Genomic DNA, 14,220 nt, shown 5'->3' on the forward strand with positions numbered 1-14,220 from the left:
TCTTGGTCTTCAAAATCAGGCACTTTGGGAATATCCACTGTGTGGGCTAAACATGCCCCACTGTTATGGCTGAACCACAGTTGCTTTCAGTTCAGCCAGTTGCCATGACCCACTTTGCCTGCTGTAGGCACACTGGGCAAGGTTTGGTCCTTACACTGTTGAGAGGGCTGTTTGAGGCCTCTGTGACTAGTTGGTGGGAAGACCAGCAGTCAGCCTAAGTGTCTGCAGTTAGCCTTGTTGCCACATCTTCTGTTCCACCAAAGCAGAGGTTTTATTCCCTACACAGCCAGCTAAGAGCCTAGGCTGCTGAAACTGTGGGTGCACTGATTTGTGGGGCATATTTCTTCCCTCCCCACGGAAGGAGTCATTTTGGAGTAGCTTTGTCCCTGCCAGGGCTTTCTGCAGGGTGTGGGAGGCACGAGCCCCTTTGAGGGTTGCCTGCTCAAGGGGGCAGGTTGAATGGGTCAGGTCAGTCACATGGTGCTACAAGATAGTGGTAGCACTGGCTTCCCTAAGTGACTAGCCATCTAGGCTGGGAGAGGGGAAGAGAAATGGCACCTGTCAGCACTTTTGTTCCCAGAGAAATCTGAAGATCCTTGCCTTTCCAGCACACAACCCAAGACTAGTCAATAAATTTTCTTTACATATACCCCAGGCACTTTGCAAACTGCTGCTTCTGCACTGTGTCTCTGCCAAGTTACTTATTATGTTGGGTTCTTAAGTGAGGGGACTCAGTTTCCTTTTGCCCTCTGGTTCTCCCGGCATTAAGCCTACTGATTCTTAACATTCCTGGAGTTAAGCCCCACTGATTTTTTTTTTTTTTTTGAACTATAGTGACACACAATGTTATATTAGTTTCAGGTGTACAACATAGCACTTCAACAACTCTGTTACAGAATGCTCACCACAAATGCAGCTACCATCTCTTACCATACAACACTGACAATGCTATTGATTAGATTCCCTATCTTTTACCTTTTAGCCTTGTGACTCACTGATTCCATAATTGGAAGCTTTTATCTCCCACTCTTCACCCATTTTGCCCAAGCCCCCCAACCCCTCCTCTGTAGCAACCATTAGTTCTCTGTATTTATGGATCTGTTTCTCCTTTTTTTTCTTTTGTTTTTTAGATTCCATATATAAATGAAACCATATGGCATTTGTCTTTCTGTATCTTATTTCACTTAGCATAATATCCTCTAGGTCCCACCATGTTCTTGCAAATGATAACATCTCCTTTTTTATGGCTAATATTCCGCTATATATATTTATGTGTGTGTGTGGTGCGTGTGTACACACCACATCTAATCCATTCAACTATTGATGGACACTTGGGTTGCTTCCATATCTTGGCTATTGTAAATCATGTATCTTCTTGAATTAATGGTTTTGTTTTCTTTAGGTAAAAACTGTTTTGGAATTACTGGATCATATGGGAGATAGATATGTGTGTGTGTGTGTGTGTGTATTTTTTTTTTTTGAGTAGGATATATGTTTTTTTTAATTTTTCAGTGTAACAGTATTCATTATTTTTGCACCACACCCAGTGCTCCATGCAGTCCCTCTCCAATACATTTTTAAACCTGTTTTTTTTTTTTAATTTCTTTTCAGCCTAACAGTATTCATTGTTTTTTTGCACCACACCCAGTGCTCCATGCAATACGTGACCTCCCTAATACCTACCACCTGGTTCTCCCAACCTCCCACCCCCTCCTTACTGTTCTCCACAGTGACTGCACCCATTTACATTCCTATCAACGCTAGAAGCTAGAGGGTTTCCTTTTCTCCATATCCTTGCCAACACTTGTTTGACAAGTGTGAGGTGGTATCTCCTTGTGATTTTGATTTGCATTTCTGAGATGATTAGTGGTGTTGAACATCTTATGCCTTCTTCAGAGAAATGTATGTTCATGTCATCTGTACATTTTCCAATTAAATGGTGGTTTTGGTATTGTATAAGTTCTTCATATATTTTGAATATTAATGCTTTATAAGATAAATAATTTGCAAGTATCTTCAACTCAGTAGGTTGCATTTTTGTTGGGTTGGTTTCCTTCATTATGCAAAATTTTATTTTGGTGTAGTCCCAATAGTTTAATATTGCTTCCGTTTCCCTTTCCTGAGGAGAGCTGTCCATAAATATGTTGTTAAGGGAAATATTCAAGAGTGTGCTGCCTGTTTTCTTCTAGGAATTTTATGGTTTCAGGTTTAGGTCTTTAATCCATTGAGCTTATTTTTGTGTATGACATAAGGAGTCTAGTTTTTCTTTTGAATGTGGCTATCCAGTTTTCCCAGCATCATTTGTTGAAGAGACTATCTTTCCCCCATTGTATATTCTTACCTTCTTTGTTATGACAAGATATATAGGTATGGGTTTATTTTTTGGCTCCCTATCCCATTCCATTAATCTATATGTCTTTTTTTTTTTTTAAAGATTTTATTTGTTTATTTGACAGACAGAAATCACAAGTAGACAGAGAGGCAGGCAGAGAGAGGGAAGCAGGCTCCTTGCTGAGCAGAGAGCCCAACGCGGGACTCGATCCCAGGACTCTGGGATCATGACCTGAGCCGAAGGCAGTGGCTTAACCCACTGAGCCACCCAGGTGCCCCCCTCTTTTTTTTTAAGTAGGCTCCATGTCCATTGTGGAGCCCAGGGCGGGGCTTGAACTCACATCCCTGAGATCAAGACCCAAGTGGAGATCAAGATTTGTATGCTTAACCAACTGAGCCACCCAGGCGCCCCCAGGTCTTTTGTGATTCTGTACCAACTTTAGGATTATTTGTTCTAATTTTATGGAAAATGCTATTGGTATTTTGATATGGATTGTACTGAATCTATAGTTTGCTTTGGGTAATATGGACATTTTAGTGATGTTCTTCCAATTCATGGGCATGGCGTATCTTTCCATTTGTGTCGTCTTCAGTTTCTTTCATCAGTGTCTTAGAGTTTTCAGAGTATAGGTCTTTCACCGTCTAGGTTAAGTTTATTCTTAAGTATTTTATTCTTTTTGGTGCAATTGTTAATGGGATTGTTGTTTTCTTAATTTCTCCACTGCTTTGTTATTAGTGTATAGGAATGCAGTTGATTTCTAGATGTTAGTTTTGTATCCTGCAACTTTACTGCATTTGTACTAAGAGGGTTTTTTTTTTGTGTGTGTGACATATTTAGGATTTTTTACATATAGTGTCATGTCATGTGCAGTAAGTTTAACTTCTTCCTTGCCAATCTGGATGCCTCTTACTTTCTTATCTGATTGCTGGAGCTAGAACTTTTTAGCACTGAGTATGGTGTTAGCTTAGGCTTTTTATATATACCCTTTATTATGTTGAGGAATGGTTCCTCTAAACCCACTTGGTTGAGTTTTTATCATGAGTAGATACTGAATTTTATCAAATGCTTTTTCTTCATTTACGGATCATGGATTTTATCCTTTGTTTTGTTAATGATGGTATATCACACTGATTTGCAAATATTGAATCACCCTTGCATCCCCATAATCAATCCCACTTAATCATGGGAAAGATTATTGAATAAGTGCTAATTTGTTGAAGATTTTTGCATCTATGTTCATTATGGATGATAGCCTAAATTTTGGGGGGGTGGGGGTAGTGTCTTTGACTGGTTTTGATTATCAGGGTAACACTGGCCTTATAGAATATATTTGGAAGCTTCCCTTCCTCTTCTATTTATTGGAATAAATTGCCATGAATAGGTATAAAGTTCAATGTTTGTTAGAATTCACCTATAAATCCATCTGGTCCTGGGCTTTTGTTGGGATTTTTTAAAATATCAGTTCAACTTTGTTACTAAGTATTAGTCTATTCAGATTTTTTTAAGTTGCCCAATTTGTTGGCATATCAATTTTCATAAGTCTTACAATCTTTTGTATTTATATATAGCAGTTATTATTTATGCTGCTTTGATTCTGATTTTATTTTGGTCCTCTCCTTTTTTCTTGATGAGCGTGGCTAGAGTTTCATTAATTTTATCTTTTCAAAGAACCAGCTCTTGGTTTCACTGGTCTTTTCTTTTTTTCTTAGTCTCTATTTCCTTCCTTCTACTAACCTTGTATCCTGCTGATTTCTAAGGCTCCCAAAGATAAGCCCTACTGGTTTTCACAGCCAGATGTTATAGGGACTCCTGTTCCCAGTGCAGATTCCCCAATGCCAGGCATCTCTGGTGTGGGGTGTGATTCCCTGGCTTCTTCAGGCTTGTGGTGTCCCTCCCTTTTGTGGTTAGTCTGACCAGGGCACCAACCACAACTCCACACCTCCTACCCTTTTCCATGTGACATTCTCTCTGCAGCTAGCTGTGGAAGGTCTGTGTCTTCAGGTTGTTTTCAGAGTTGTATAGATGTACCTGTATATCTGTTAACTTGGGGTGTCCATGGGATGAGGTGAGCTCAGCATCCTCCTCCTCCTCCTCCATCTTCCCCTGACTCTCTGAACCTCCGTATCTTTTTCTCTGACACCAGCCTCCCCCCTCAAAATGTTTTGGCTAACATTTCTCCCAGAGTTCCTCAGCATTCTTTAAATTTTCCTAGTGGGTAAGGAGGGAGAAGGAGCCCCCCAAGGCCAGTTACACTGAGAAACTGTAAAGGAAAACCAGTTTCTTTCCTGCAGAACTTTTCAGAATCTCTACTGTACTAATGTGTTTTGAAACTCTAAGAAGGAACTGTGCAGCATTTTTCAAATTCATTTGTCTCTTTGTGAGAAGGGGATATGTATTGGGGGATACCATTCTAAGAAACAAATTATTTCTCTGTAGGTATAACCAAGTATAAAATGGATATAAGTTCAAGTCACACTGCCTACGGCCTTGCCAGCTGACTCAGCTCTAGCTTTAGCTAAAGGATTCAGCATCTGTCAAAACCGTTATTATAAAATTCAAAATATCCTTGAGCTCTGTAGACATTTATATATACACATCCCTGTAGCAGTATGAGGGGAAACTTTCACTATTCCTTCTCTGTTCTTTAAACAGCATTTGCCATCTATCAGTCGCTGCCTTATTTTGAATCATTTGGCACTTACTCCACAAAGCTGCCCTTTGATTTATCAATCTATTTCCCATACGTGCTGAAAATATATCTCATGATGCTCTTTATAGGTAAGTGGGTTTTCTGTTTTGTTTTGTTTCTGCATTCTTCCTGTGCTTTCTGGTTTATGCTACTATCTACTTTAACAGAAAGGTCTGAACATGGGAGAAATAGTGGAGGACACCCAGCATGGTGAATTAGACCTTGTTAGTAAAGCACCTAGAAGTTATAATGCTTTTCGCAGGGTATCACAAGATCAAGTATGTCACTGTTTCACTGTATAAAGAATAGGTTTACAAGCAGGTAAAGTACCTGTATTGTGTAGGAAATCTAGAAATTTGACTCTGGATATAGGGATCTACAGAGAAAACCTAGATATCAAACTAAGCAGGTTGGGCCATTTCTGGTTTTCCCATTTATATCTATTTGTTTCCTGTTTGTTTGGTTTTTGTGCTAGCATTTCCCAGCAGGCACGTGGGAGTAGGTGCTAAAAACACAAGAAAAATGTGTGGAACAAAAACTTAAGAGTCAAGAAAATTTAATTGGCAAAGGACTTCTCTGATTACATCTCACTTTCTGCAGCTCTGACCTTCACAAATCCCCATGGTAGTTGGTGTAGAGTCATCGTCAGACAGATAGGAACAATGCATCAGGAAGAAGACAGATGTGAAACTTCAGGGCTGGTAGAGAGTGCTACCCTCCAGAAAGGGAAACGTTAATTCCTTGCCTTAAACAAAATAGGAGCGTAGAGGAGTTCGCTTTACTTCCCTTTCCTGGCCTCTTGTTTACATGGTCCTTTGAGTCTCCCATGCAAGTGTCTTGTCCTTAGACTCCCAGCAGCACTCTGACTATATTTTAAAACCATGGTTCTTTCCAGAGAAAGGGTTAATCAACCTGACTTACTCTTGCCACTTCCTTCCCCGTGTTAGGCATGTATTATACCTACAGCCATCTTTACTCGGAAAGAAGAGACGTCCTCGGAGTCTTTCCCTTTAAGAAAAAGAAAATGTGAAGCACCGCATTCCGATGCGATTGGAGAGAAGGAAGGACAGGCTTGTGGACTCAGCTGCAATGAACAACACAGGAAGCAGCCTGCTGGAAAAATACCTGCTACTGGACACGGCTCCGCGACGACCGCCTTCTCCTTGAGCTTGAGGCAGATCGCAGCACTCTTATCCTCGTATGTTTTCAAATGCATGTTCCACACAACCTACTTTACCAAAGTGGATTTTATACAAGTAACTTTACATTGATTCTTTTCCTGTAAGGCAATTGAGAAATAGATTCACTGGAATGGATTCAATGAAATTGAGAAACCAAAGTTGTTAGCCGGGATTTTATCTGTTTACATCTTTTTCTTTACACTTTGGAGTTTGCAAATAGTAACTCCATGGGAGGGCAACAATGTGAAATATGTTCCACAGTTGTCTAGAATAACATTTTATAGACAGATGTCACCCTCGCCAGGGCTCACCCCCATTTTACACATTAGACATGCTGAGAAAATTCTACATTTTCCAAGCCCTGAGAAAGTATTCATTAATATTTGGACTTTGATGCCTTAAAAGAGGAGACTGATGAAAACAGAAATGGATCTTTGGTAAATATACAAATATTTATTTGATCCATATTCCTTTTCTGGGGCGGGGGTTGAAATCAGGCCATGTTACTTACCTTACAGGGAGACAAAAGGTAAAAGTCTAGAGTAAATTATTTTAAAGGAGATAAAGCAGTTAACTAGTGATGTTTCAGATTACTATTGAATTATCGTTGCTAATTACTATGTCACATAAGTCACAGAGTTTTGAAAACTGACTAATATCACTTCTGTATCATCAGTATACATTCACTTTTCTTGAAAGGAGTCTAGAATCCTATTATCCAATAATTACATAAAAAGGTTACTAAATATTTTATGACATAAAAACCAGGCAGTAAAATATAGTCACAAAAAAATTGGTAACTAGGTAAAGATAATAGATATCTTTGTAAATTTAGTATCCTCTTTGGGATTTTAAAATACTTAAAATTACCCTTCTAAAAAGCTACATTTTGAGGTACCTGGGGGGTTCAGTCAGTTAAGCATCCGATGGCTCAGGTTGTGGTTTCAAAGTTTTGTGGTCAGTCTGCACATGGGGCTCTGTACTCAGCGGGGAGTATGCTTCTTTATCTCTCTCCCCCCACCTCTAAAAAAATAAATAGGGGTGCCTGGGTAGCTCAGTTTGGTTAAGCATCTTTGGCTCAGGTCCTGATCTCAGAGTCCTGGGATCGAGCCCCGTATTGGGCTCCCTGCTCAGTAGGAAGTCTACTAGTTCCTCTCCCTCTACCCCTCCCCCTTTCAAATAGATCTTTAAAAACAAAATGTAGGGGCACCTGGGTGGCTCAGTGGGTTAAGCCTCTGCCTTCAGCTTAGGTCGTGATCCCAGGATGCTGGGATCAAGCCCCGCATCGGGCTCTCTGCTCATCAGAGAGCCTGCTTCCTCCTCTCTCTGCCTACCTGTGATCTCTGTCAAATAAATAAATAAAATCTTTAACAACAAAAAAAAGCTTTTTAAAAAGCTTACTGTAACAAAGCTCTGTGATTCCTTTGGTAAAACACAGTCACAACTTATTATTGTGGGTGGCTTCCTGTATTCTTAATTGAAAGAAAAATTTCACTAGAGGTTAGTGGACATAAGGATGTCATTTCTCTTCCACTCAAGTTCATGTTCCCCAGGTTAAGAAACTTAGACAAGTAAACATCTACCTAGTTAACTGGTATTACCCAGATTGCAAAGTTGATTTTTTTGGCTGATTTCTTATACTGTATGTCCATCAAATCTCTATTTCATTTTGTTCAGTATTGTCAAAGGCTTGGTTTCTCAAATATAATTAATATAGATGAAATAGCAAACTGTTAGATATTGTAGAAGCATAACACATAACTTTTAAAATGATCTTTCTTAGGGCACCTCGATGGCTTGGACGGTTAAATGTCTGACTTGATTTCAGCTCAGGATCGTGAGATTGGGTCCTGTGCTGGGTGTGGAGCTACTTAAGATTCTTTCTCCTTCCCCAAGCCCTTTTCTCTCTCCCTCTCTATAAAACAAACAAACAAACAAACAAAACCAACTTTCTTGGGACCTTTCAATGCCAAGTTCCATTGCCTCAAGTTCCTAGTAACCCAAGCTAAGGTGTAGTATCAACATCAGCAGTGCCTCTGGGACTTAAAAGGGTAGGGTAGTGGGGGGTAAAACTGCTCTGAATGAAAACTACTTTGAAGAATTTCCTTACTCAGCCTACTCTGCCTAAAAAATACAACACACAGACACTGTAGTCAAAGTCCCTGGGCTTTTATGTTACCAAAATAGTTGAATGAAAAGCAGTTACACTTCTGCCAGAAGTATCCATTCAATATTAATGTGTTTTCTTTCCCTCCAGTATGCTCTTCAAGAATCACACAGTTGGGGCACCTGGGTGGCTCAGTGGGTTAAAGCCTCTGCCTTGGGCTCAGGTCATGATTCCAGGGTCCTGGGATCGAGCCCCACATCGGGCTCTCTGCTCAGCAGGGAGCCTGCTTCCCCCTCTCTCTCTCTGCCTGCCTCTCTGCCTACTTGGGATCTCTCTCTCTCTGTGTCAAATAAGTAAATAAAATCTTTTTAAAAAAAAAACAAAAAGAATCACACAGTTATCCTGGTCTTGTGTTTTTGTTCAGTAAACAGATTAACGTTAGAATGAGTTGATTCTTAGTTGCTGCCTAAGTGTCTACCTTTGTTCAAGAAACACCTTGTGGGACGACTGATGCACTGAAGGCACAAAATTACCAAACTTGACTAGGCTTCCTGCAAACACACTTGTTAACCAAAGAATGTACCACATCGCAACTGAAGCCCCCTCCCCCGCCCCCAACAAAAACCATTTTGTTTCAGGATACCTTATTCTGCTTACCTTGAGCAAGTTGTCACCTATAAGACTTTGTGTTTCTTTCAAGAGATAATGTAGCTGTAACATCAGTATCCGAAATATTTCCACAGAGAATCTTACATTTATTGATGTACAAAGAAAACAGTTACATTTTATTGTGCTAAAGTATCAATGATTTAAAATGCAGTTACATTTTATTGTGCTAAAGTATCAATGATTTAAAATGAAAATATGCTACAAATGATTTCTCCTTTCCCCCCCATCTTCCTCTCATTGGCTTATTTTTCCTTTGTAAACATTTTTGCCCCCTTGTTAATTTTTACTTTCTACTTCCAGGTCTAATTGCTACGTTACCTTTCCATATGGCGCTCTTGCCAAGTATATTCCAGGGAGCAGCAGTCCTAGGACAGGGTGCCACCTAGGACCCAGACTCTTGGGCTCCACTGGGACCCAGGAACCTACATGTTGTCAGGCTCCTCAAATGCCCCTCCTACATACTACAGTGTAAGTTTTCTCTGTTTTCAGAACTGAGATGATGGCATTTATGTTTGGTTTTTAAAGATGTTAAAGAGGGATTTATCTTTGCTAAGGGTAGCTAGAGTTTAAAACCTCAAGTAAAGGTAACCATCAATTCCATATTGCAAATCAACTAGTGAGAACTTGCCTTAATTCACCAAATAAACGTAGGCGTCCACTGCGTACTTACTTTGTGGTACTCCGCTGAGCCACGGGGTCCTGTGAGTGAGAACGTGGGCCTGGGTGGAAGTAAGAGCAGTGGGTTTGATATGAAATCCAGCTCCAATGTTTACTAAATGAATGAGCTCTTCACTGTCCCCACGCTATTGTAAAGAATAAATGCAGTGCGGTAAACTAAAACTCTCTAAATGATAAATAGCTACACAGAAGCAGGAAATTTGTAACACGTTTCCTGGATGCATTAAAATTATCTGATGGGGGCGCCTGGGTGGCTCAGTGGATTAAGCCGCTGCCTTCGGCTCAGGTCATGATCTCAGTGTCCTGGGATCGAGCCCCGCATCGGGCTCTTTGCTCAGTGGGAGCCTGCTTCTCTCTCTCTCTCTCTCTGCCTGACTCTCCGCCGACTTGTGATCTCTCTGTCAAATAAATAAATAAAATCTTTAAAAATAAAAAAAATAAAAAAAATAAAATTATCTGATGGTTTACTAATTTATATTTTCTGAATATAAATTCCGTGAGGACAGGAATATCATGCCTTGTTCACTCTGGGCACATGGTACACACTCGTAATTGTGCAGCTCTGACTTTATAGATTACTACCAGTACCTCCAGAAAAAGTCCTGTTTTAAGAAATCTATCAGATAGTGGTGCCTGGGTGGCTCAGTTGGTTGGGCCTCTGCCTTCCGCTCAAGTCATGATCCCAGGGTTCTGGGATCGAGCCCCACGTCGGGCTCTCTGCTCAGTGGGGAGCCTGCTTCCTCCCTTCTCTCTCTGTCTGCCTCTCTGCCTACTTGTGATCTCTGTCAAATAAATAAATAAATAAAACATTTAAAAAATATATCAGATTGACTAGGTGATATCTCCATTGTATTTCATAACTCTCAAAGGGCAGTTCATATTTATAAGACACAAAAGGACTTTTTTGTCTTGTTTTGTTTTTTAGCTTCTCTAAGTATCCTTTCCTAATGTGCTACTTGCTTTTAGAATGTTTTAAGAACTGGTTAAATTTCCATTATCTTCCCAAGTCCTAACATACAGATCGCCAAGCGTTAGAACTATTTTCAGTGAAACATACAAAGGTGATAACATTTCTATTACATTTTAGAATTTATAAACCATATTTCTGTATCCTGTATCCTTTCTCTTTTATCCTTGTGAGTTAACTTATTCTTTGTATCCAAGAAACAAAACCAAAGTCAGGGTGTCATCCCTGTCATTTTTACTTGGTTTCACATCCAATAATTTAGCCAGAAATTATTTCACAAGTTCCTTCTGTTTGACAAGAACCAGACGATCTAAGTGGCAATTTTAAAGAATTCCATACTGTTTATGAAGATTAACACATTCCATGCACACTCACAACTTCATAATTACTATATATATCATACATTTTTTAAAAATGAGGCTCAAGAGTTTAGCATCAATATAAAGCATTTCCTTCCAGGAAATATAAAAGCATATTACATCATCTAGGACCAGAGTGATGATGATACACATTTATACATAAAGATGACAGCATGAGATGTTTTTCTGCGATGGTAGGATGGATGAGAATTGTTCTGGCCACATTCGGTCCCCTGGTTTCATCCAAAATGCCTGCCACTGGGAACAGGCGTGTTGGGGCATCTCACTCAGACTCACCCAGAGGCCTCGCCTCCAGCTCTGGCTTTAGTGAAGGCCCCATCCTCCTAAGCCCAAGATCTGATCTCCCTTCGAAAACAGCAATTTATGAAAATGTTTACGAAAAGTTTAAAACTGCTTATTTTCAAAATGACTAAGTTATTCTGAGATAGTAGTCACGTCCTTAACAAAGTCTTACTCCTTGTATAATTACAATATCACTATCTTTGGTTAAAATCATTTCCAGTGAACTTCTGACAGTTACCTTCAAAAAAGGTCATTAGCAGCCTTGTAGTTAGTTACCATGGAGTCATTACATGACAAAACACAAAGATAATTTTAGGCCCTTGCACGGATCCCAACCCAACATCTGCTCCAAATGCACACTTTGCAAATCAAGAGTCAGAGTGTTCTGAGACACATAATAAGGCTTTAACCCCACATGTTCATTTGTTAGTATATCCCAGCATGCTCTTTGTCTTGGCAACTTGTGATTTCAAAAACCAATGAAAGATGACTTGGGAAAAGGAAGTGTTTCCATACATAGTTTGGAACATCTGTTCTAAAAAGGCAGAGACTTCTGAGGAAATAACTTAATTCTGACCTGAAGTCATACAGGGAACCAGAGAAAGAGTGTTATTATTCCAGATTTTAGATTTTAGAAACTTCAGGTTTTGAAATTTAATTTTTTTTTTTTTTTAAGAGAGAGAGTTCGAGCGAGCAGGAGAGGGACAGAGGGAGAAGGAAAAAAAAATCTCAAGTAGCTGAAAGCCCTGTGTGGAGCCCTGCTTGGAGTTTGATCTCATGACCCTGAGATCATGACCTGAGTCAAAATCCAGAGTCAGTCTCTTAACCAACTGAGCCACCAGGCACCCCTAGCACCTTGTATTTTTGACTCTTCAGACATGACCACGAAGAGGAAAATCCTACAAATCTCAAGCTCAAGATCCCCAAAAACAAAAACAGGAGGGTGGGGGGGTTGGTAGGTAGGGAAGAAGGGATACAGATAGATTTTATTTCCTCCATTTTGTACTCTTCTGTTTTCTTGTCAAGCGCAGGAGCAGGGACAAAGTTTGAATGAGAAGAAACCAGGCTGAGGAGAAAAAGGCAGGCTGGGTTTAGAAGCGGGGCCTGATCCCTCATCCCTTCCTCCAGCACTGGCAAGCTCTGCCCACGGACCCAGGGCGGAAGCGCAGACAGGCTCCTCAGTGCCCACTTCCCCTTTGCTGCTCTTCTCTACCACACATGTCTGCTGGCCCAGGGATTTAAGTCCTTCAACTGGCAAAGACGTGTTCCTTAATACTACAACTCCTCAGCTTCCCAGTTCCAGCAGCTTATCAACATGAGGCAGTGTCCTTTTCTGATTTGGGGTTTCGTAGTTGACATACGACATTCTATTACTTTCAGGGGGTCAATACAGGCGTTTGACAATCCTATACATTACGCAATGGACACCATGGTTAAGTGTAGCCACCATCCGTTACAGCCATTATTTCAATATTATTGACTCTATTCCCTGTGCTTCAGGGTTCTTTCTTTTGTCTGATGACAGCAACCTATGTGACGCATGCGTGAGGCTTCCTCCTTAATAGGAGTTTTCATCTGAAAATGGGCACTAAATGCCCGGATACAGCAAAAAGGGCAGTGGACCTGGGGCTTTAAGGCTTTGGCATTCTATGTAGCTCTGCCTCTTATTAGATGTATTTTCTCCACTTTAAAATAGAAATGCTTCTTCGCAGTCTTGTTGTAGGAGTGAAGTAAGATAATACAAGTGAAAGTTCTGGTGAACTTACCGTCTGGCACCTAACGATAAATGTGAGATGAATTTCAATCACTGTTTGGTGGGAAGTAAAACAAAGCACATGCAGTGGGAAGGAACGAGAAGCTGGCTGCTCCCAGAACATGTTCGGCTGCTTCCCTCAAATTCATTTCCCTCTAGCCCGGCCTCTGAGGAGGTAATAAAAATGAAATGTTGGCCCTGCAGGTGACTCCCTGAGAGCTCACCCTCCCTTCCCTTTCCTGTGAGCATCTCGGTGTCGTATTGAAGTTCAGCAAAAGAAAAAACGGAGTGTGCATTACACAGTGAACCACAAATATCTGAAACCTGGAATCATAAATCCATATATTTGGAAAATAAATCGAGGAGAGCTATTTTTAACCTAAGTCACCAGCGGGTTCACTTAGTGACAACATGAATGTATGTGTCACACGGGAATAATACTGAAGGTTCTACGGTGCTTTTAAGGACTAGGCACCGCTATGGCCTGGAAGACACAAAGGTATATTATTCCAGTGGCACAACCCAGAGACCCTATATATACACAGAGCCCTGGCAGTACGTTCCTATGCCTGGTTTTTAAAGCCCGCCCCGATGAATGCCTGCGAGAAGGAAAAACAAGCAGCAAACAGATCGAACGCTGGCTGATGCTCCACCTTTGAGTAAACTGCTATCCCCGAGGACACCGTCACAGACTTCATTTACTTGTCATTAGGCCAGCAGTCACCCTGCTTGAGACAGAGATGTGTGCTTAAAATAAAACACATTGTTCTTTTAAGGAGGTATCCGCCCAGCTTTCCATCATCTTCCTTCTGGAGGAAAACCAGTTCAGGTAGGACCGAGGACCGGTCAATTAGATTATCCCAACTCCCAAGGCCCACATAGTTGTGCAGGGACTCTCACACATCCATGCTGGACCGGAGTCCTCTCCAGGTTGCTTCTGCCATACCCATAAGCAAAGACGCCACTCCTTCCCTCGGAGGTGGCTGGTCGCCATCCTACCAACTACGAGGAGTGATCCTGTCTATGCCCCTAATGGCACTGACTCACTGGATGCAGCTGCCTGACCTGTTCAGATCTACTCTTGAACTTTTTGGCTTATGGCCCAATATTCTTTTCCTTGGTTGGAGCTATTTTGAATTGGGGAACTTTCAATTGCTTTCAAGAGGCCCAGGCATAAGCAAA

At 40.9% G+C, this 14,220-nt stretch overlaps 1 protein-coding gene across 2 annotated transcripts in view; it reads left to right on the top strand.

The window, feature by feature from the left end:
* HACD4 (3-hydroxyacyl-CoA dehydratase 4) overlaps positions 1-6,864 on the top strand; it is a 40,582-nt gene extending 33,718 nt beyond the window's left edge. The window contains exons 6-7 of one of the 2 annotated variants that reach the window (XM_032306232.1): positions 4,985-5,110; positions 5,969-6,864. In XM_032306232.1, coding sequence (XP_032162123.1) covers positions 4,985-5,110; positions 5,969-6,051 — 209 coding nt within the window. In that variant the 3' untranslated portion in view covers positions 6,052-6,864. The remainder of the gene's footprint in view (positions 1-4,984; positions 5,111-5,968) is intronic. The other variant, XM_032306233.1, reaches the window with a different exon arrangement.
* Positions 6,865-14,220: the final 7,356 nt, after the last annotated feature.

This window comes from Mustela erminea, chromosome 12 (assembly GCF_009829155.1).
Source record: "Mustela erminea isolate mMusErm1 chromosome 12, mMusErm1.Pri, whole genome shotgun sequence".
NCBI classification, from domain to species: domain Eukaryota; kingdom Metazoa; phylum Chordata; class Mammalia; order Carnivora; family Mustelidae; genus Mustela; species Mustela erminea.